The 23725-nt window shown below is 47.6% G+C and overlaps 1 protein-coding gene across 12 annotated transcripts in view; it reads right to left on the bottom strand.

The window, feature by feature from the left end:
- TRRAP (transformation/transcription domain associated protein) overlaps nucleotides 1–23725 on the bottom strand; it is a 113392-nt gene that overhangs the window by 60555 nt on the left and 29112 nt on the right. For 5 of the 12 annotated variants that reach the window (XM_059414414.1, XM_059414421.1, XM_059414417.1 and 2 more), the window contains exons 19-33: nucleotides 21455–21620; nucleotides 19567–19823; nucleotides 17063–17263; nucleotides 15418–15569; nucleotides 14272–14471; nucleotides 12251–12468; nucleotides 11941–12138; nucleotides 11134–11394; nucleotides 10269–10430; nucleotides 8263–8359; nucleotides 6826–6947; nucleotides 6334–6504; nucleotides 2813–2881; nucleotides 404–457; nucleotides 253–273 (exon numbers count right to left, since the gene is read on the bottom strand). In XM_059414414.1, coding sequence (XP_059270397.1) covers nucleotides 253–273; nucleotides 404–457; nucleotides 2813–2881; nucleotides 6334–6504; nucleotides 6826–6947; nucleotides 8263–8359; nucleotides 10269–10430; nucleotides 11134–11394; nucleotides 11941–12138; nucleotides 12251–12468; nucleotides 14272–14471; nucleotides 15418–15569; nucleotides 17063–17263; nucleotides 19567–19823; nucleotides 21455–21620 — 2349 coding nt within the window. The remainder of the gene's footprint in view (nucleotides 1–252; nucleotides 274–403; nucleotides 458–2812; nucleotides 2882–6333; nucleotides 6505–6825; nucleotides 6948–8262; nucleotides 8360–10268; nucleotides 10431–11133; nucleotides 11395–11940; nucleotides 12139–12250; nucleotides 12469–14271; nucleotides 14472–15417; nucleotides 15570–17062; nucleotides 17264–19566; nucleotides 19824–21454; nucleotides 21621–23725) is intronic. The other 7 variants (XM_059414423.1, XM_059414426.1, XM_059414425.1 and 4 more) reach the window with 3 other exon arrangements.

Here is a 23725-nt window from a genome sequence, read left to right as displayed (position 1 = left end):
GTGTTGACATACTGCAATTCGAACATGTAGAAAAACCAAAGAACTTAGACTCTTGCTTAAAACGTCCTAAAAGGAAACATGCGTGGCATCCGGACAGTTCACAGCAATGGTACTAATACGACTCTGCCACAGACAGACGATACGGCTCACTGCACTCCAAGGCACAACGCACTCTGTCCACCACAGAACCACAAGTCACAGCAAAACCAAATACGACAACACCCCCTCCTGCGTCTCCACTGGGATTCTCACCTCTACCCCTTCCATGGCAGGCTGAACCAAAGCAAAAATTACAGCATGAAAAAAGGCAACAAAAAGGTAAAAAGGAAAAGAAAAGAAAAGAAAATATAAACTGTTCTTCACAGTGCAAGTCATAAACTGACTTTAATAGGGTTGTTCTCACCTCAAACTGACAGAATGGAGACATGGAACATCTCCCGCACTCGGAAATGCTTTCCTGAGGATGGGGAGGAAAATCATCTTTTTTTTTTTCTATTTATGTTATTTACATAAAAACTTCCCATATACTCATACACAGTAAGGATTATTGGGGGGGAAACAAGACAGTAAAGACAATTATCAAAAAGCACACAGTCATTGGCAAATGCTCAGCAGCAAAAAAGTACACCTTCCACCCTTCAGACGTCAAAACAGAGCCCTTCAGAGAGTGTGGGACAGCGCATGTCCCTTCCCTATGTCAGGAATTTTAAAAGCAGGAATTTCGGAATCCTGGCCCAGGGGGAGAAACGACTGTAAGCAAATACATTTAAAACTCTGTTTCTGTTTCGAGTAAGTTACGATCTTGGGTGCAGCACTGACTTTAACGAAATGCTCTTCCTCTTTCCCAGCGGAGGTCAGGACAGTACCAGGTGGTTTAGCCCCCGGAACGGGGCACGTGTGAGGCCCCCACCCCCGGAGAGACCCGCAGGCTAGGACGCTGCCCACAGAGAACTGGGTTATTCTGGGAAGCTGTGTACGCACACAAGAGACACCGCACCGCAAGGGGTCAGGAGCTCTCCCCCGGGAGCTTAACGCTAAGCAGCAAACCTTCCTAAAAATGGTGCTCGTGCAGAGCTCTGATCTTCAGGGTACACAGCATCACAGAAAAGCTCGTATTTGTTTTATTTTAGTCAACTGTTTAACACGTCTTCAGTTGTAGGTACACCGATCTTGTAATATTATTTTGGGAGTCAACCAAATGGGGGCAGACTACGATCTAAGATCCATCCCCAACCCTGAACAACATTCATAAAAAATGATCAGAGCTCAAGGATAGAAAGGCGGCTTGGCCTCGGGGGAAGACAATGACACTGGGCACGCTTCTCATGAACCCACGGCCTGAGGCCACCCCCACAGAGCTGGGTGTTCCCAGGCCGGTCAGGAAGTCACAACACGTTTCTGTAGGAGCTGGAAGACTTTCCAGTACCCACAGCTCCGTCTCCTGCCCACTGCCTCTGCCCCATCCAAGAAGCCCTCCGAATAACGTGCCGTAAAAGTTGATGGAATCTTTCTGATCTAATGGAAATCATTCACTTGCCCCCTAGAGGTTGTTCGATGTTTATTCTAGAACTGTGCGTTTCAGAAAATTAACAGATTATAAAACAAATATAAAATTTAGAACAAAAATACCTAGCGGATGAGAGACGGGGAGGAAAGGCACAGAGATACCTGTACCTACTCCCAAGAGTTTAGGCTTTGAATATACACTCTGCTCTCCCCCACGAAGAGTTCCTGATTTTTCCCTCTGTGTATAAATAACAGACCTCCCAAGAGGTCATGGTGGTAGAACACTCCTAAAAAAAGTGTAAAATCCTGGTTTAATTTTGCTTTAGTTGGCTGTTTTTAACAGCAGCAGGAATTGAGACTTACATAAACAAAACACCTTGACACAGGATGGCCAAAACAAAGCATAATAAAGCCAAAGGAAAAAAAAATTCCAAGTTGGGATGAAACACAGCATCCGACAAATGCGCGGAGGAAGACAAAAAGCCACGTTGATTATGCCTCTGAGGAGCTATAGCGTCCCCGTTAGGACACTGCCATACAATTTCACCAGGTGTAACAGGACCTTAGGGAAAACACGATCCTACCGATTGGACAGTCCTCAACTTGGAAAGTATTTTAAACGAATATTAACATACACAGATTAGATTCAAAACAGCAAGAACCATTATTTTTAAGAGTGAAGTCTTAAAATGACCAACATCAGACACATAAAAAAATTTACCTAAAGTAGCTTTCCCTGAAAGCCATGAAAATGGGTTTTCAAGTACTGGCCGTTTGATTTTTGGCAAAGAGTTGGGGTGGGGATTCAAACCCGTCAACAGACATGCCAGTATCTACGTGATGCTTTGCTACGTTCTCCTCAGTGTCTGAAGCCCTGAAACCTACACTTAGTTCCATGAGGCAGTGATGATGGGAAGCAATGGGAAACCACGGCTGAGGAATGCACACTCATGCAAATAGCAGCTGCCAAGAACAGTCTAGAAAATACACTTTATACACTTTACGGCAAAACCAGTAAAATTAAAAATACTAACATTACAAGCATCCCAGAGTTCTTATCCACGAAAACGTATTAAAGTGAACAAAAAGAGATTTTAAAAAAACACAAAAAGGAATGTTCCAATAATTAAGAAAAACAAAGGCAAACTGTAATTGCTAGTTAAAGATGTTCAACAACGTACACGACTATAATCACATAAACTGGGTTTCTGACCGGGATTTTAATTAAAAGCCCTGCTGCTTTGATATTAACATTGTGAACAGCAGTGGCATGGGTGCCCTTCCCAGAAGCAAACAAGTCACTCACGTTTCCGTCGCCCCTCTGGCCCCCTTTGTGGGTGAGGACCACCACCTCCATCCACTTCCGTAGATGTTGCTGTTGGAAAAAACAACATCCTTAGACATTCTTCTCTCACACGATATCAGTTCAATTCCATGCTGTTCTTAGATGAAAATTCACACGTAATCATTAATTTCCATCATATTCCATGTGAAGATGGCAGTGTTCGAATCTGAAACAGCCCGAACATTGAACTAGAGGGAGTAACCGGCATGTGCATCATGTTCTATGAGCAGAAGGCTGAATTCGCCCTGACGTAACAGGAAACATCCTGAAACCTGGCCATTCTGATAACGGCATTTTACCGCTGCGATCCTATGACCACGTTACTCTGCGCTGCACCTGTTCATGCAGCGCCTTGAGGAGCCGGGCACCAGGCTAGGCACCCCCGGGGTGGAGAAGTGAACAGGCAGACATCATCCCTACTCTCGGTCCAGCTCGGGTTCTAGCGGGGAGAGCAAGGTGAACTCCATGGGCGCCGGCTGTGGCACAGTCACGGTAAGGGTTGTGGAAGAACAGGAAATCAGAACAGGAAATCAGCTGGAGAAGGTGGTCAAGGTCATGGAGGACCTTGCTGAGGAAGACATTCCAGAAGCACAAGAGAGAGCACACCAGGCAGAAAAAGGAGATGCAAAGGCCCTGAAGCCACCAATAGGCAGGCCTGGCCACTGTGTGTGGCGAAAGAGCAGTGGGAACAAGGAGGGGATTGGGGGATGGGCCAAGCACGGATCCCATCTCGTCAGAGGCCGCACAAACGAGTGCGAACAGGAAGCAATTCCCTCCTGTGCAGAAGCAGGACAATCATTATGTGCTAAGACCCTGTATTCTGTGGCAAGAGTACAGAAGAGAGATCCCTGAGCCCAGAGCAACTCTGGCCTGCCCAGGCACGCGGCAGCCAGCCTTCCAGCCACGGCGTCCTGCAAAGCCTGGCAGATAAGTACTCAGAGCCTACAGGTAAAACCACAAGACTATCTAAATTACAGAACTATCTTCATGTCCCCCACTGTCCAAAACCTGTTCTTCACACACTGAAGCCCTACAGGAAGTTAGCTGCTTTAAAAAGGATTCCATGGTCAAGGTGACTTAGGGACAGGTGACTTAAGTCCACCTAAACACTTACAGGGCCAGTGTTCCAAAGAACACACATTGAGAGACACTAAAATATACATGCTTTCAAAGAAACTTAGTATGTTAAGCTATTTGCCAGTAAAATTTCTGGAAAGATATTAATAATCACCAAGATCTAGGTTCATGAAAATCTATCTTTCCACAACAGCTGTTTTACCAAAGGTAAGAGAGGAACAAAACCAAAGGCAAAGGAAGCAGCCAGCTGCTTCACCTCGGCACTCTGCTTTCAGATGCCACAAAGGAAAAAAATAACACTCGTTCTACATAAATTCACTTCTAGCTCAGTAGCACATACCCACATGAGAGACTTCAAGGTCAAGTAACAACAAGTTTGAATTTTTAAAAAGGCGATTTTGGGGGTGCCTGGGTGGCTCAGTGGGTTAAGCCGCTGCCTTCGGCTCAGGTCATGATCTCAGGGTCCTGGGATCGAGTCCCACATCAGGCTCTCTGCTCGGCAGGGAGCCTGCTTCCCTCTCTCTCTCTCTCTCTGCCTGCCTCTCCATCTACTTGTGATTTCTCTCTGTCAAATAAATAAATAAAATCTTAAAAAAAAAAAAAAAATAAATAAAATAAAATAAAATAAAAAGGCGATTTTGGGGGTTGATTTCATGAATGCCCAATTCTACACAGCAGAGTGTCTCGGCTCTTAAAATCATGCTGAAGGCTTAACCTGTTCATCTCCAAAGCAAATCCTAGTGGGAAAACAAAGACTGCTATGCTGCCCCACCTCAGCGAGGCGCAAACAGGACACACCAGAAGACCCCGCTGCAAACGCGCCGTTGGCACAGACCCAGGCTGCACCTGGGCAAGGTGGGGGCCGGAGGACAATGGCCGGACAAATGGCAACTCAGTCCTTTTTTATCCAAGTACATCAACGCTATCTGCTTTCAGAGAAATCCTAACCTTTCTGGAAACAGCTCTCCTGCCAGAAAACGGGGGGATGTCCCCGTGACAAACCAGACACACAGCCCCCGGCCTACGTCGGCAACTGCGGACTGTGAGGTGGGGCAGCAGTCTCTCTAGGCTGCTCTTAACTGCGGGGGAGATGACGAGCACTGAACGAGGTGCCCCGTGGTTTGCCAGTGAAAGAGCCACAAACACGTCGCCTCCGGCAGGCAGGCAAAGGCTCAAGAAACGGCAGCGGGAAGGGCAGAGATGCCAATGACAACGCTGTGCCACCTGGAAGGCACGTAAGGGTCACACGCCACAGGTAAGAGAGCAGCAACATGACAGATGTGGCACGGATCCCAGGTGCTCGCGTCGGGAAGGGGCCGTGCCCACGCCTACAAGGGTGTGTTCGTGCGGACGCTGGAAGGGCGTGTAGGTTACACACATTGGGAAGCTAAAGAGGAAGGAGCCTTCGAGTTCGGAAAACTTAACTCCATGGACTACTGCTTCCCGGTAACACTCTAACAGGACGTCAGCTACGATTTTAAGGGCCAACCACAATACCACCCACTCCCAGTGAAGGTGTTTTGGTCACTGTTCCTTTCTCGGGTGTCTGCAGGACGAAGAAACCGTATGTGAGGTACAAAGCTGTGCAGTCCTCGCGCAGCCACAGAGCTGCACTCCGCACACGCTACACACACCACAGCTACCGAGACAGAAGCCTCTCATCCCCCGAGACGTCTAAATGGCCAAAGGCCACTTGAGAAACATAAGCATGAAAAGTACGTGCACGTTTGCAATAATGTAGCATGAAATCCTCAGTTATTTATAAACTTCTACTTACCAGAAGCAAAACTGAATGCATAAGACAGTTAATAGTTCAATCTCCTTTACCTGCTTCTACTTCAAATTTAAACACTGTCAAATAGGTATTTTATTTGCATAATTACATGGTAATTTTTAAAACCCTAAAGACTTCTAAAGTTCCTGTATGTTTTTTTACTACATCACTGTCTGTAATAGCAAAAGGCTGGGCACAATCTAGACGCCCTCAGTGGGGGAACGGTGCCATGAACTCTGGCATGTCCACGAAACAGTACACGGCCATGAGACAAGGAAGAAGCACTTCTGTTTTGATCTGAAATGATGAGTGGCAAATAGAAAAAGTAAGAACTCTTGTGTATATGGTGCTTCCTTTTGAGGGAAACAAAAAAGAATATATGTACGTCCTACAACAAATATAAAACACCTCTAGACTGACATTTAGGAAACCGTTACCACTGGCGGTCCCTGGGCAGGGGAGGCGGGCAGCTGGAGGACAGGGACGGGAGGAGGCTTTCACAGTACCCCTTTCACACTTCCTAAAACTTTAAACCATGTATATATACACACATATATCTACTACTTACCTAAAAAAAATAAGTTAAAATATCAGATTGATTACTAACTACGTTTAAATGCAGTTGGCTTACCATCATCTGATCACAAAATTTATCATTGAAGGAGTTTGGGAAGAGCCTGGTGACGGAAGTGAGACGATTCACGACATTCAGCGTCAAGCTTCGATAATCGCCCAGCATCATCAACAAAGGCCGCATGTGCGTATGAATTTGATCTACTTCTATGGTAGCACCTTCCAAAAACTATTTTAAAAAAAAGAAAAGTTACAGAGGAAAATAGCCAAGAGAAAACACTTTATAACAGAATAAACTCATTTGGCTCTGGCAGCCAATTTGTGGAGTATTAACCATGCACATTCCAAAAATTTATCAGGAAACAGAGACTCGTCATTACTGTTGAATATTTTAAACAAGTGCGACTAGGAAACAAGCAGAGACAGTACTGGACTACCATGTGTGTTCACGCGAGGCAGACTTCCAGGCGTACAAACCAGGTAAACGTGATCAGGAAGAAGCCCGGTGACAGGACAGATGCGCATTTGCGCGCACACGCCACCCGCTCACCTTTCTCATGCAGGCTTCTCCGGCCTCCTGCAGCTCGCTGTTTGTGGAATTCAGGGCCTTGAAGAGTGCAGCGATGATCTTCTCCCTGGACTGAGGAAGGTAATTGCAGGCAGCAAGCGCATCTTTAGGAAGAGAGATCAATACACTTTCATTATTAACCTGAAAACCATATATGAACAATGTCCTCGTCTAAAGGCTCTTCCCAACCAACACCAAGTATGAATCACTGAAGCACCTGCCGAGTGTCTGGCCATGAGGAAGACCAAAGAACACATGGTCCCCTAACACGTGTTTGTGTTATCTAAGAGGGAAGTCAACAGCCTCTCAGAAAGGCCGTGACACATACAACCCCGTCCAGATATTAGAAGGGCTGGAGGGGGAAAAGAGGGAGCACCCACTGACACCCCTTCCCGAAGTCACCCCCACACAGGGTGAGGGGAGGGCTGGGCTGCGGGCAGACGCACAACGAAGTGACAGAGAGGGCTGGCCTTGAACTCTAGCGCTGAGGGAGGGAACGAACACACACACACACACACACACACACACACAGAGCGCCTGACTTCTCTTCCGCTATCCGTGTCTTATCAGGCAGCCTCCAACCACCGTGGAGAGTTCAAGGCTTTGAAAACAGAAATGCTCTGGGAAAAGGAAACACACCTCAATCCTCTAGAGCAATGCGACTGTTAGCCAACAGGATTGCATGAGAGGTGCCGGAAGAAAGGAATCCCCACCAAAGAACAAAGCTGCCAAACTTGGCTACAGAGAGCCTCCCCCCACCCCCCTGCTGTCGTCCACACCGCAGCCCTGCACCTGAGCACAGGTAATATGATATGCCTCTCAATTTGTCTACCTCTAATTCAAGGAGGATTCTGGCAACATTTCACGTAGAGTATAGAAACCAATAAGGCAAAAGACCAAGTCAACTAAAAAAACTTTACTGCGTATTTATTCAGGGAAAAAAAAAAAATAGTGGGGGGAAATGATGCTTCTAAGTGAGAAGAATTCAAGTCAATAAAATTCAACAATGCAGCTGACGCTGGTCATGAAAGCCTAGAGAGAGCAGGATTCTCAAATGCCATGGAACCACTGAAAAGCCTTTGAAGGTTACAGCGTATCTTCCCGTATCCTCCGATTGGGCGAACTGGCCATATACGAACACTAGGACTACGCTCTTCAACTACAGTACTGGATTCAGCAGTGAACTACAGCACTGAATTAATCACCAGAAAGTAAAATACATAGTTTGTAAGAGTAAACAACTGTTTAAATCCTAACCATCTATACGACCCGTCGACACCTCATCATGTCGTTTAAGAAACAGACAAACGTAACTGTCCCACCTTAGAAAGAACATAAAAAAATAAACCCCCAAAAGGCCACTGCCTCCGTGCACCTCTGTACCATGACTTGCTTCAGACTTAACGCACATGAACTTACTTAATGCCGCAATTCGCAAGGGAACGAGTGACGGAAGGCTTTTGTAACAGGGCAGCTTTGTCAAGGCTGAGTCTTCAGCCTCACACAGATTTAACAGCTGTGAAAGATAAAACAACTTAATTTAGCCAGCTCTTTCTGCGAAGACACAGTAACCTTGAAAATAACAGAACACAGCAATCTTACACACATGCAACACAACTGACTGACAAACTAAACTCACACCCTGGGGAATTTAATATCGAACGTGACAGAGCTTCCCTCTCAAGCAAACTATCAGCCTCATCAGTGAAATAAATTCTTAGACATTTTCTCCCCCACTCTGATACTGTAACAGGGTTTCCCCACCCCGGGGGTCACCTGAACTGCAAACATGATGGCAGGTACGTCTCCCTCTGTATTCAGAGCTGCTTTCCAGAGCCGTGGGCTGGAGCCTGACAAATGGGTGCTGTGATTCGATCCTGGAGTGCTTAACACTTTTTTTTCTCCCCCCACAAAGCACAGTCAAGTACAAAGAAAGACGCTGAAAGTCACGGAGAATATCGTAACTCAGAAATTCCTGTAGCTATCTTTCTGGACATTTTATGATACCCCAGTATATACTGATGTATCTAAAACACAAATTATCATGTGTGTTGTTCTACTACTGTTTTCCCCTTCTACGTACGTACATCCTGGGGAAACGGTATAAACTTTACTGTCACCTTTTTTCCCTCAAAGATTCCTACCTAGTAAAAGATTTCAAACAGCAAAAAAGGATATATATGCCAAAAGCACTTTGAGTTACCACCTTACTCCACTCCATCACTACAACTCTCCTCCTGTATCAACATGTGTGTGTATGCACACACGTGCAGACACCTGTGTCGGCAGCTCTATCTGGACAGAGCAAGCATGCACCAGAATCAGTTGGGAAGCCTGCAGCCAGTCCATTGTAGGTCTGACCTGAGAACTCAGGAGAGTCTTTGTTTTTAAAAAGACCCTCACGTGTTCTGATACAGCTAGTGCTCTGATCAACACTTGGGAAACCAGTTACATCCCTTGGGATTTATCACTCAACACCACCAGGTTCTGGCCTTAAGCTTAGTGAGGAATTTTCCACAAAGGTTAAAATACATCTGCCTCTGGAACCAGCAAAGGGAAACTTCCCCCCATTCTCTGGTGGCTCTCCTAGGACCTCTGTCAGGTCACATGAACTAGGACACCTACACAAGGGATGCAACAAGGTATAAAAGATCAAAGCTAGACCAAGTGATCATTGGATTCCATGTCCACGTAAATACATAGAACTTAAAGACTCAAGAGGTAAATTTTCCATAATTGGAAATTCAAACTTAGTGTGGATCAGAAAGAAGTCGCTTCCTTATGACTTTTGCCTCCGTCTACTCTAACAATGCCTTAGGTCTTAAAAAAAATCTCACATTGGGATTGAGCACCAGACCATTACTGCTTTCTACGAATTAATAGCTAGAACTTGACCGTATCTATAGTTCGATACTAGAACGTTCAGAGAGAGAAACACTTGCAGAATGCCATCTGCCGCTACCCTAATGAGAATAATCGGAATCTACAGTTCACAGAGAGCTGTCAGAGCTAAATGATGGCCCTCGTGTGCAGTAAGTTCTGAACAGCACACGGCACGTTCTCAGGGGACAAATATATTTGATGCCCTGGCGCTCGCTCTGAGCCCATCTTACTCTGGACACCAGCCGATGAGAGTGGTCAAAGCAGAGTCCATCTTTCTCTAGATTACATTCTTAAGGCTCTGCAGAGCGAGGTGTCCTGGAGAAGGCCTCAGAACACAGCCGCGTTGGGTAGGACCGCTCCTGTCAGCAGGCCTACCTCCTGTCACGTACCTGCGCAGGGCGCTGTGCCAGGTTAGAGCCGGTCCCCTGGGGTCACCACCCGTGCCTTCTCTGAGTGCTGCCTGACCAGTCTTCGCGCACAGAGACAGGTTACCAGACACACGTCATCACCATCCACACCACGCCGCACCTCCACCCCCCTACCTCTGTGTAGAACACCTTATGCTCCACCACGTTGAGGTCCATTGTGAAGAGCCGGGGCTGCAGAGTGGTGCAGAACGTGTTCCCCTCCATCAGGCCGATCTGCGCATTGGCAGGCTGGTGTCTGAGGAGATGCTTCTTCGGCGGGACCATATCCTGGAGGACCTGGGCAAGGGGGAAGCACCACTAACCGGCCGTCCCTTGAAGAGCAAATTCTGCTCGTCACCACATTCTAAAGCGACTATCAATCTGAAAGCCGTGACAGGAAAGGTGAGGATGCCCTTTAGTTGGGGAAGGGAAGGTACGTTCCATGCGTTAAAACTGGCCGGTGGATAGTTACATGTCAGGTTCACTGAACTCCGAAGTCTCCCGAGTAACTGCTCTTTAAAGATTTTTATTTTTATTTGATAGAGAGAGAAAGAGAGCACCAAGTAGGCAGAGAGGCGGGCAGAGAGGGGGCAGCAGGCTCCCAGCTGAGCAGGGAGCCCGATTTAGGGCTCGATCCCAGGACCCGGAGATCATGACCTGAGCCGAAGGCAGAGGCTTAACCTTAACACTGAGCCACCCAGCTGCGCTCCACCCACCCCTCTGCCGGGTAACCGCTCTTAAAAAAGAGAAGAGCGACCGGATTTTGCTAGAGACCCAGGAAACCGCCTTCTGTTCTCTGGATGCTGACGACTACGGATACAGCCGTCAACATCAGCGCACTGCTTTCTGCGTCCCTGAGGTCAAAGAGAGCATATACAGTAGCACCTGGTGAAGCGGACACAAAATTACAGATTATGTATCCTCTTCCAGTCAGATAGGAGGGAAAAAGGTCTCAGAAGCGTTGCTCCAATTATCCTTGTTCCGGGGACAGAAATCTCACCTCTTTATGGGGCTCCATGATCACAGTGACACTTTTTCCAGTGACCTGGGCCAAGACCTGCAGTGAGTGCATGGCCTGCTTTCGCACAGTGGAATTTGGAGAGGTGACTTCTCGGACCAAGTCGTGCGTCACGTGGTGAAAGGACTTCTCCTGGGCGGCCACGATCTCTTCGGCTCGCTCCTCGTCCTTCAGCGGCGTCGCGCACCTCATCAGAAGCTGCTCCAGGGTGGTCTTTGCCATGGCGACGGCCCCATTGGAAACCTGCGGGCCAGGGATGAAAGGAATGAAAGGGACTGTCACTGCGGATCCACCCCCATCCCCGCTGGTTCACCAAGACCGCTTCGTAACCTGCACACGGCCACGGCACCTCAGCCTGCTGTAGACACTCCAGAAAGAACATGGCGACATACACAAACTCCTGCATTTCCCAAATGGAGAAGCTGGAAACGCCCACCACGTACTATGTGCGTTACACCTGCGCACAGCTTCATGGAAACTCAACTTCCAGAGAAACTCCTGCAGCACGTGCACTATTTAGCCCTAAGGCAAGAGCGAGGACGACGACTTCCCTCTACAGAGGCACCGTGTTACATGCTCCGGTCTGGGACGGTTCTTCATCGACGCAGATATTCAGGTAACCAGGATAAGCCTACGGGGGTCCTGATCTGTCCTCGTGTGAAAGACGCGGTAATGAAAATCTAGGCCTCTAGGAGAGCAGGCTAGCAGAAGGGCTTCATACTAACTATGGTCTTGGCAAGTCAGCTTCTGGAACCGCTTGGATAGGGTCTGGGGCCCCCCATCACCTACCTCTCCAGTCAAGTCCATCATGACAAAGAGAAGTGCCTTGAGGAATGTCTGCTGGTTCTGGAGAACCCAAGTGAGAGGCAGCCGCTCCATGAGAAACTTAATGGACACCACACCCCCCAGCTTTGCATACCAGGCCTGCTCATAGCAACACGCGCACAAGCGCTCCACGATGTACGAGAACAGAGGCAGCTGGCACGCCTGGGGAGAAACACACAGACACACCGTGCTGTCAGCCCCGCCATGGAACCAGTTTCTAGAAGGACTACCCACAGGCACCAACAAGCCCAACTACTCCTCAGCCCTTCCTTACCCTCTCCTTTGAGCCCAGGATGATACTTGCAACATCAAATATCACCGCTAGGGCCACCTCCCCAATCTTGCAAAGTTCCTTTTCTTCATATGCCATACAAATAGCGATTGCATCAATAAGGACCAACGGATCCATTCCTTTCGACCCATTTTCTTCGCTGTGAAACATGGCTGTGCTGGGCTGGCTGCCCACCTGGTAGCAAGGTAGCAGGAAAGGACCTGGAAGAGAGGCGGCGGGAATGGGAGAAAGAAGAGCTAATTATTTACATGCGTGCTCTTGTCCTTCAAATAGATTTTATTTATTTATTGGACACAGACAGAGATCACAAGTAGGCAGAGAGGCAGGCAGAGAGAGAAGGGGGAAGCAGGCTCCCCGCTGAGCAGAGAGCCTGATGCAGGGCTCGATCCCAGGACCCTGAGATCATGACCTGAGCAGAAGGCAGAGGCTTAACCCACTGAGCCACCCAGGTGCTCCCAAACAGCAAAACCACGTCATTAAGAAGTTTGTTGGTTTTTTAAGTTTATTTTTTTAGTAATCTCTACACCCAACACAGGGCTCGAACTCAACCCAAGATCAAGAGTCGCATGCTGCACCGACTAAGCAAGCCAGGTGCCCCAAAACGATCTCATTTTTTAACTTGAGGTTAGGAGCTCAACAAAAGCCGGCACTGGTACTTTCAGCCAACTTCTGTTAAACTGCATCTAAGTGGCCTAAGGTTATTTTTCGGAATGTTTCCTATTATACAGTAGACTCTTCAGATTTTCTCTACAATGATGAGAACCATGTATGTTCTCCTTAAAGAAAAAAAAAATCATTAAATAGGCCAAGGGTCAAAGCACAGAAATGAGTGTGGGCTACACTCTGGTCATTCCTGATGTACAAATAGTAATTAAAAAGCAACCCGGCTATGATGCCCAGCTCACAGAGAGAACAATTAATTAAAGCCTTGCAGATACCCGGCAAGATGGGTGTTTGTTATCAAGAAGCTTACAAGCCTGCTGGAAAGATGTTAACAGAGAGACAATGAGAAACAATCTAAGATCAATGACTCCTCGGGTCAAGAAGGGCACGAAGAGCTACAAGGGGGAATGTTCTCAGTGTTCTGCAGCGCTCAGAGAAAGCGGCTTTATCCATCCGGAGAATGGGGGCCCTCAGGGACACACACGGCCGCAGCGCTGCTCGAGTGTGTCCACTGACCAGCGCTGGTTGGGGGAGCTACAAAACCGGGAGTGAGTGTCCAGAAACTTCTAAAACTTGTACAGCAATGGGCAGTCTCGGGACACTTTTATCATCTTTTGCAAGAGTACTCGTCTGCGATGGATTAGAAAGACAAACAAGGAGATGAACAAAAGTGGTCCCTCCCCATCTGGAGCCTGAGGACCCCAAAGCAGAGGTCGGGAACAGCAGCGAGGAGCACCGCAGGGAGGACCCAGCCGAAGGGCGGGGGGAGAGGATGGGCCTTGGAAAGCAGCACAGAAAGGGAAGGAAGACCAGCCAGCAACGAGGGAGACCACAAGCTGTCTCACAGGCAGAGTGTCCACAGTATTCCACCTGTTTCCGTGAACAACAAAGGGTGAAAATCTTCCACTGGGTGCACTGTACAGAGACACTTGGTAACAGTTTTCATGTTACTATTGGAACCACCACCGAAATAGCAATTATCCTGTAGTAAGCAGGAAATCAGAAAACAAAGGTCAGGGGCACCTGGGTGGCTCAGTGGGTTAAGATCTCTGCCTTTGGCTCAGGTCATGTTCCCACGGTCCTGGGATCGAGCCCCGCAACAGGCTCTCTGCTCAGCAGGGAGCCTGCCTCCTCCTCTTCTCTCTCTCTGCCTGCCTGTCTACTTGTGATCTCTGTGTGTCAAATAAATGAACAGAATCTTTAGGGGAAAAAAAAAAAAAAAAAGAAAACAAAGGCCAAAAATCAACCAGCCAAACCACTCCTCTGAACACCACAATGTCCTGATTGCGTTTCTGAAGCACCGCAAGGAGTCCCATGAGCACTTCCTCTGCCCCACTCACCGCACTGCTGGGCAACGGCCACCATCGTGTAGTGGCGGATCAAGCTGGCGACAAAGGGCAGGGCGCTGGGCCGGAGATCTTTAATGACAGCAGACATGAACGCCCCGGTCAGGGCCTGCTCAAACGTCTTCCGAGCTGGAGTGTCTTGTGCTTTGTAACGATGAGATATGATGACATTGGGTATGGTCTTTTCTGTAAAGCTGAAAGATAAAATCCAGTCCATCCTCACAACACTGAAGTCCTGAGCTGATGATTCCACCATCAGGACTTACATGATGAATTTCATCACGATGGTTCTGGGGACATCTGGGATGTCCTACCTCATACGAGCATAGGGGATGAATCAGACCCATTTTACAACATGGTGGCAGATTCAGTATTTTTACAGTTTTTAAAGTAAGTTGATGTCTTACTTTGATCTTTTATGACTAACTAAACCAAATTTTAAGAAGTAACCCCCATCAATGAGGAAACACAAATGAGAAAAAGCTATTAATGGTAGCTATAAGTGCATTATGTGCTGAAAATCACCCCACGGGAACAGAATCAGACGAGGTCACAGAGCTCGCTGATGGCACACGTACCACCCACCTGATGCCATGAAAAATGTGAAAATACACATTTTGCACATCTGTGAAATGTGTATGGGGAACACAGTAAGAAAATGTGGGGAACACAGCAAGAAAACATACACGATCACACAAGACCATCACCTATGGTTACTATGTTACAGCCCAAATGGTAAGAGCAAAATACAAGTTATCGCAAGATGAATGTTTGGGGAATGAAAGGATCACGGTGGACTAGAAGAGCCAAAGACCCAATGAACACCCGCCACGTGCCAGGAAGTACGGATACACCCGCGAGCTACAGGAGAGAAAAGGGCAGGAACATTGCCTCTTGAAGCTGACAACATCAGGGAGAGGCAACCATCAGGAACACGACGACGAAGGTAAACTCTAATTCTCCAAAAGCTGGTCCCTTCTCTTCATTTCCTCTAAAAGCCCAGGAAAGCACCACTAGGCAGGTACCATGGGAACTTCCTGACTTGCAAGAGCATGCACTGAGCACTAGGAAATCTGAGAGGCCTTCTGCACTCCTACGTCCTAAGAGACACCAATCGCGGGGACCACATTCCCAACATACTTAGGGTGTGCGAGAAGCTGGTAGAGGGCGTGTTTGTTGTCCTCCAGACTCATCATGGCCACCAGGAAGCACTTGATCACCTCCCACGCCTGCCTCCGGTAGTAGGGCTCAGTGTTGGCACTCTTCAGGCAGTCCAGAGCGGTTTCAATGGCCTACAACAGCAAAGAAACACAGAAGCTACAGCTGATGCAGAAATTACACAATCTCTCAATTCTCTCTTTAGAAGATAAGAGGGTTTTACTTTTCCAGAAAACCCACATGGCTACACACACATTTTATCTTATTCAGTTAGTGGGGCGGGGGGGGGGGGGGGGGAGGCAAAATCACACACACAATCATGTGACGCCTTTAACAGTAAGAGACCAGTCACCCGTCTTGACAATTATATACCTATCAACCAAAAAACTGGTCTGTGTGACAGAGGCAAGATTTACCCGGGCTGTGTGTGAGGAAGCACAGCGGGGCTGACAGGGACAGCAGTCCTGCCCTAGAGACCCCCACATGGCTACACGGAGCATGACCACAGCTGCCTGCTGAGTCACCCCCAGCTTGCGGGGATAATTTCGGAAGGGGCTAAGGTTGAGCCAATTACTTGCCCAAAAGCAGGATTATCTTAATGGGGATTTACTGGCACTCAGCGTGGCCAAGCTGCTTCTTCCCTTCGCTTCGGCAGCCCCTCCAGCCGTGGCAGGGTGCTGCGTGCCCTTGGCTGCCGGCTGCCAGGAAACCAGACCCTCGCACACCTGAAGTCCGTGTGGGCGTGCAGGAGGACCGGGAAGCCTATCTTCAAAACTGGGTTTCCTCTTTGGGGGGAAACCACTTCTAAAGACATTTTCTGGCTCTGTCAGCTACCTTAGTTTTCACTACTAATACCCACCTCGCCACTGACAGGGCTGAAGCAAACAGAATCCTGTATTAAGGAAATTCCCTAAAATGTGGGAAGGGGCTCCTGACAGAATGTTCACTACGGAGACTTTCAATGTAAAGACGGATTTTTAACTGTGGTCTCTTAGAAGGAAACTAGTGTTTTTCTGGCAGGTATTTTTGAGAAAGGCTTGGGTGAGGGGCCGGGGTTGCATGAGGGGGTCCTCCCCCGGAGGTCTGGAGAGGACCCTCATCTACGGGATGGGGCTGCGTGAGAGGCTGGAGGAGGGTTAGGACAATGCATGGGCTTCAGGAAGTGTGGGGACAGGATGATTGAGGTGATGATGGAAAATAACTCTAGGGGGACATTTATCCATGATGGATATCATTCCTCCCAGATGTGAGGAAAGTCTTTTTTTAAAAAAGAAAAAAAAAATGGGGGGGAGCCCCTGGGTGGCGCAGTTGGTCAAGCCTCTGCCTTCGGCTCAGATCATGATCCCAGGGTCCTGGGACTGAGCCCCACATCAGGCTCTCTGCTCAGCAGGGAGCCTGCTTCCCCCTTTCTCTCTGCCTGCTTCTCTGCCTACTTGTGATCTCTGTCAAATAAATAAAATTTAAAAATAAACAAATAAAATCTTAAAGAAAAAAAAAACATAGATATCCCCTCCCAAGAAAGTATATGTTTTATTTATATATTTTCAAACAGAAATCAGCATCCTTAATATGAAATGCTTAGTAACTTTAAGAAGTTCCTCAAAACTTCCGCAAGTCCCAAATTTACCTTCTCCATCGGGAGCTGAAGAGATGCTTTACAATCGGAAAACTCCACTGTGATGCTTGGGCCTTGAACCTCAGTCACAACATAGTGCAGCTTCTGGGATTCCTTCAACATCTTCCTGTTACTGCCACCAAATTTGCCAAGTACACGGTAGGCCACGTGAGAAATGCTATCTGCAGGATTGCGCAGGGTGCGCCATAAAGCCTACAACCCAATGCACTTCCATTAAAATCCTCCCAAGGTCATGCATTCTCATGGTTCATAAATCAAATCCCAAAGTTATATAAAAGACTATACGGCAAAAATTCTTCCTCTCATCTCTGTCCCCTAAACATGCACTTTCCCTTCTTGGGAGAAACCACTGTTAGTAGTCTTGTGTATCCTTCCAGGACATTCTGTCTTTAAAGAAAATGCACACATAAACATAACTGTCTTTCCATGCCCCCGAAATACAAATGGTAGCATGTGTTAAGTGTCACAGAGCTCGGGAGCAAGAAAACTAAGCCCATATGGTTTAAGCATAAGCAAAATGCGGGGATGAGAAGCATGGAGGGAAGTGCTAATTACTGGTGAAGTTCTTGTCCTGGGGTCTGATGAGGAGTTCTCAGGTTTTTAGTCCCTTTTATAAGCTTTATAATGTATGAATGTGGCAAATTCCTAAAAACAGGACAGCTAACCTATCTTACACATTTCAAAGCTCACATTAGAAAGGACGGTGAAGAGGGGAAACACGGATCATGACAGGACCGGCGCTATGGGAGCACATGGCGAGGATGCGCACCTCACCCTTACAGTTAGTGTTAAGGGCTACATGCACTCAACAGCTCCAAAGAACTTGTTGTTGTTCTCACATTCTTTTACCTGAACTATCTTAAGTCCTAAAAATTACTATGTCTGCCTAATTAAGTCAATTTTTTTAAGTCATCTTCCATAACAATGCCAGATACTAGTACCCAGCAACAGCCAACATAAAATCTTGGAACTTTTCTTTAAAGCAAAATTTCAATTTCTTTTACATCCCCAAAGGTCCAAAAAGGCTTGTCTTGAACGAACACCTGTTGAGAGATGCTTATCCTTCCTACCTCCACTCCCCGACCCAGCCCAACCACTCCTCCCGGATCCTCAGGACAGGGAAATTGTGTTTAACTCCCCAGGAAGGGGTGGCATTGAGAATGAATGCTGACTGATGGGACCACAGAGAGATGACCTTTGTCGGGGGGGTGAGGGGGCTTACTGCATCTCCAAAAGCCTCGCCCTGGTCTCTGCCTAGGGCTGTCTGCCCCACGGAACGGCAAGAGGCCCATGAGCCCGTCCCTGCCTCCTCCTCCCCTCTCGCGTGGCACCCACACCTGGGTCAGACCCAGTCTGCCTTCTAGAACCAACGGTGCTGTTCTCGAGGAATGCTCTCACATTCTCCATAGGACAGCTGCAAGAGTGGACCTGAGACCCTGACCTGACCTCCAGGACCATTCCCTCCCACCTAGATAGAGCCCAGGGTCTGCGTTTCGGGACTGGTGGGTAAGTCTCCCAACCCTGCCTCAAGTGCACGCTGAAGTTTCCAACCTGGACTCCTGTCTTTTAGGCGTTAGGGTGTCTCCATCATACAAAGCTGGCATTCTGACCCCTGCCTGCTCTCTACCAAAGGGGTAGACGAGTAAGTAACAGGCAGCCTAAACCTCTAACAATTACCAACTATATTATGAATCAATACAACTCTGAAACGTGGAGGAGAAACCTGGTATTTATTATACAAACTCTCATGAAGAGAAAATATAAAATGTTTTCAAAACAATCTCCTTGGGGCGCGTGGGTGGCTCAGTCGGTTAAACATCTGCCTTCATCTCAGGTCATGATCCCAGGGTCCTGGGATCGAGCCCCGAATAGGGCTCCTGCATAGTGGGAAGCCTGAGTCCTGCATCAGCCTCCCTGCTCAGCAGGAAGCCTGCTTCTCCCTCTCCCACTCCCCCTGCTTGTGTTCCCTCTCTTGCTGTCTCTGTCAAATAAATAAAATCTTTAAAAACAAAACAACAACAACAACAAAACAATCTCCTTGATTATCTGCTTCATTTCCCTTGACCCCAAAGCGGACACCTGTGCTTCCCTCAGGAGTCTGCTTCTCTTTACTGTGGTATCTCAAGATCTTCTGTGGATAAAGGAAGGACCCCGCTGGCAGCACAGAGGAACTGTTAACACCTGCTCTCACAGGTCATCCACTGAACAAGGACGTGCCACCTGGGAAAGCCCTCTGAAAGAGGGAAATACTACAAAACGAGCCCGTCTGTCCAAAATGCAGGGAATTTCTGCACATCTCTTCCTAGTCTAGAAGACTCATGAACTTGAAATCAACAGCACTTCTTCTTGCAAACAGTCCAACATGGGGCACAGTGCAGGCCCGTCACTTCTGGAAACCACCTATACCAGCCTAAAATTCCCAGTAGAAACCAGACACGCGCGCACCCACCGTCCGGCCCTGCCCCACACTGGCCCCGGCAAGGCCTCGGGCCTACCTGCATGAGCTCCGCGCGCACCGGCTGGATGTGGTCGTAGAGGAAGTCAGGCTGCAGGTTGTCCACACACAGCTCCAGGGTCCTCAGGCCTTGGCTGACCAACGTCTGCGACCCATTGAGGGCGGACACCAAGGGGTCCATGAGCATGGGCAGGTAGGGCAAGAGTGAGCTCAGCCGCACGGGCACCGTGAGACACAGCTCTACGAAGAGGTCCTTCATGTGCTGCTTGTGCAGGCCGCTCTGCAACATGTTCAGCCCTAAACACGGGGTTGGAGGATGACCGAGAGCAAAGTTACACCCAGACTGGCCGCAGCTGACTGTGCAAAGTAACGGTTCCACCTTTCCCTGTCACCACGAATGTGATGACAAGAGGACACGATCTCCTGTTCTCATGATCTACATGTAGCTAAATCCATCCTATAACCGTGATCCCATCTGTCCGCCACGTGGGTTCATGGTAATAACAGCAGGCTGCACGCAATTATACATGATCATTTAACTTATAGTTATTTAACATCAATCTTCATGAAATGGTTAACATTATACATAAATCTTTTAGAAACTGTGTTATGGGGGCCCTTGGGTGACTCAGTGGGTTAAGCCTCTGCCTTCTGTTCAGGTCATGATCTCAGGGTCCTGGACTCGAGCCCCAAGTCAGGCTCTCTGGTCAGCGGGGAGTCTGCTCCTCTCCCTCTTTCTCTGCCTCCCTGCGATCTCTGTCAAATAAATAAAATCTTTCTAAAAATTTTCAATAAAAACTGTGTTATGTTGGTGCACCTGGGTGGCTCAGTCGGTTGAGCGTCTGACTCTTGATTTCAGCTCAGGGTCATGAAATAGAGCCCCATGCTGGGCTCCGTGGTCAGTGTGGAGCCTGCTTGGGACTCTCTCTCCCTCTGCCCCTCCCACCCCTCAAAAAATAAAAAAATAAGAATCATGTTATGTTTTTTAACAAGCCCAATCCAAAGACACAGCCAGTAAGATCCATTCCCCTCAAGCTTGAGGTTTACAACCTTACGTCTGTTATCAGGCTTTCAACACACAACAGCTGAAGTCTATTGCTATAAAATAAACATTTTCTTTTTAAAAAATCCACTTTTGTTTCCTATCAATAGAGGAGATCTTCCTTTCCACAAAGTCCATTCCCCACGCTTCATGAGGGTCCCCTGAGCTCCTTCCTAACGGAAACATGTCGGATCAGCACGTGCCCCACGTGCTCAGAGACAAGGCCGAAAGGATGGAGAGAGCTCAGAGAAAAGAGGCGCTGGTGCAGGCATCACACAGCAGCAGCTCTGGATTCAGAGTCCGGGGGAGAAGGAGGAAGAGGAACACAACGAGGCAGGGAGTGCAGGAGGAGGAAGTCGGACGCAGAGCAGAGGGCTCAGGCTGGGGAGGGACAGGAGACGGGCTTAAATACAGCGAGTGGAGCTGGATTACGGACAGTGGACTTCTGGCCACGTTCCAGGCAATACGGTCAACGATTTCCCACTGCCTCCTAAGTACCAGATGTTGTAAATGGCTTCTCTTTAAGGAGCCCCCTTTTAGCTCCCTATCTTGAAAGCATTCCTGCCTACATGCAATTACAGGGCTCTGCTTATGCCAATGTGCAGCAAAAGAAAAACATAAACTTATAAGCCAGCTATAAATTATAAAATTGCTTTTTCCCTGTCTTACTCAGATTCTCCTTCAATCTCAGGAGCCCTGGTATTATTACAAGGCAGCCCCAGAAACCATGTTCCAGGCCTGCTTACCAAATGCTACAAAAATACAAAGCCTGACCAGCGTGATGAAAACCTTCCAACTCTGTTCCACTCTGAGCAGGGATTGGAAGGTCCATCCCTGAGCAGGAGTGCACACAAGACTCAAAGGCAACCCAAGTCGCCCCACTGACCTTGCAGGAGGTTTGGTAGGAGAGGCAAAAATTCCTGATACAGGAGGTCATGGCTGCCTCCCCCAATGGAGCGGAAGAGGGCCCGAAGCAGCAGGAAGTAGTTGTAGGGCTCTTTGGCAGTCTGTGCAAGCTCCATGGAGCTGTTCACGATCTTGTGCAGGTGGGGCTGCGGGGTGCAGAAAAGGCAGGTTAACAGGCTCTCAGGGAGGAGGCGCCCCGCCCGCACAAGGCAAGCCGAAGGTTCACTGCAAACAGGAATGGAAGGTAATTCTGATGACTTTACTCCGAAAGGAAAAACAAGACCTTTCCGACCTTTATCTGGCTCAAATTAATTTCTCTTAAAATACATGCTGGTTTCCACAGGGTTGACTGCGAAAGAAGTGTTTAATAGGTTCTTTTGTTACTGCGCAGTTACTCGATGTTGAAAAAAGGACATTCTGCAATAGGAACCAGAGGGTCTGTCAGCCCTTCAAGTCCTGTGAATACAGTCACTTCCTTTACAAGACTCAATCATCAAACAAGATGAAGATGCCCGTTTCCTATAACAATCTAAATGCAAGAAATCCCCTAAGGGTGAAACTGCACTACCAAATAGGATACACACAGAGTTCTGGAAGAGCTGCAAAAATTGAAATTGTAAGGGGGTGTGTGACCCTCGATTTCGGCTCAGGACACGATCTCGGGTGGTGAGACTGAGCCCCAGGTACGGCTCGCCCTCAGCGCAGTCTGCTTGTCCTTCTCCCTCTGCCCCCGTTCGCTGGCCTGTGTATATGCACGCTCGCTCTCTCTCTCTCTCTCACACACACACTCAAATGAATAAATAAAATCCTTAAAAAAACAAAACTGACGAAAAAAAACCCTGAGATTATAAGGTCTGGACTACTTAATTAAAAAAAAAATGGGTATTTCTTAAATTAAAAAAGCACTTTATAATAGTAACTGAAATTAACATTTTAAGCCAGATTAAACTTTTTATTTTGTACTTCAGGTCCTGGTTTTAACATGTGACAGGTTAGGCTGCACATGAAATGCTTTACAGGCATACCGAACATGAGCTGAGAAGTGCTGAATGGGCAGTGACACAGTCAATGACACGGTTCCCAATTTGCTGTCACAGGCGGCACGACAGATTGATTTCACAGACTAAATCAACTACATGTATTATTTTGACAAAAACTTGCATGAAATTTGTTCTTTGAATGTTTTTCTGGAACAATATTCCAATACCCTACCATTAGCGTTTGTTCTGTTTTTGTTGTCCTGTATCCAGTTAGCAAAATTTGTATTTTTTGACAATACCAAATCATGTGGACACAGGCTGCAATCAATATTTCTTCTCTGAAAAATTCAAGTATGTTTCTTTCATATGAATATGAAAGTAATGTCAAGGTTGTTGACAAGTGGCGACTACAGAACTGAAAAACTCCCTTAAAAACTGTCACAGGGGTGCCTGGGTGGCTCAGTGGGTTAAGCCTCTGCCTTCAGCTCGTGTCATGATCCCGGGGTCCTGGGATCGAGCCCCGCATGGGCTCTCTGCTCAGCAGGGAGCCTGCTTCCCTTCCTCTCTCTCCGCCTGCCTCTCTGCCTACTTGTGATCTCTCTCTGTCAAATAAATAAATAATAAATAAATAAAAATCTTTAAAAACAGTTACATAAGAGCAGAGATGGCCAATGCTCTTTGTCACCATTCGTACATTTACTATGCAGGGCGGGGGCGTGGGGGGGGGGGGCTTGTTTACTTCTTCAGAATTCCCCTACAGGAAGACAACACTCTTCAGAGACAACTGGTGATAATATTTGACTTTCTGCAGGAATTAAAATATTCTGCCTTCAGTGGAAGTGAATTTTTATTAAGTTTTCTGTTACACCATCTGCTGCTTTTTCAGTGGTAGATGGAACCACGGGTAAGTTTTTTAGCCATTTGCTAAAATCAAATAACTGATGAGATCAAATTATACTGCATTAGTCATCAACAAAAATGTCAGGAGACACATTGCTCCAAGACAGTCTTAATAAGGAATACGAATCGGTAAGAATTCTTGATATAAAGGCGGGGAATAAACAAATGGTCCCGGATTGAGATATTCATATATTGCCACAGAAAATAAGAATGTAGAGAAACAGACTTAAAGTGGAAGATGCCTGATGTCATCAAAACGGTGACAAAACCAGCTGTTTGGGGACGCCTGGGTGGCTCAGTTGGTTAAGCAGCTGCCTTCGGCTCAGGTCATGATCCCAGCGTCCTGGGATCAAGTCCCACATCGAGCTCCT

The sequence above is a fragment of the Mustela nigripes genome, chromosome 11 (assembly GCF_022355385.1).
Source record: "Mustela nigripes isolate SB6536 chromosome 11, MUSNIG.SB6536, whole genome shotgun sequence".
NCBI classification, from domain to species: domain Eukaryota; kingdom Metazoa; phylum Chordata; class Mammalia; order Carnivora; family Mustelidae; genus Mustela; species Mustela nigripes.
This window is presented reverse-complemented; position numbering and strand designations above follow the sequence as displayed.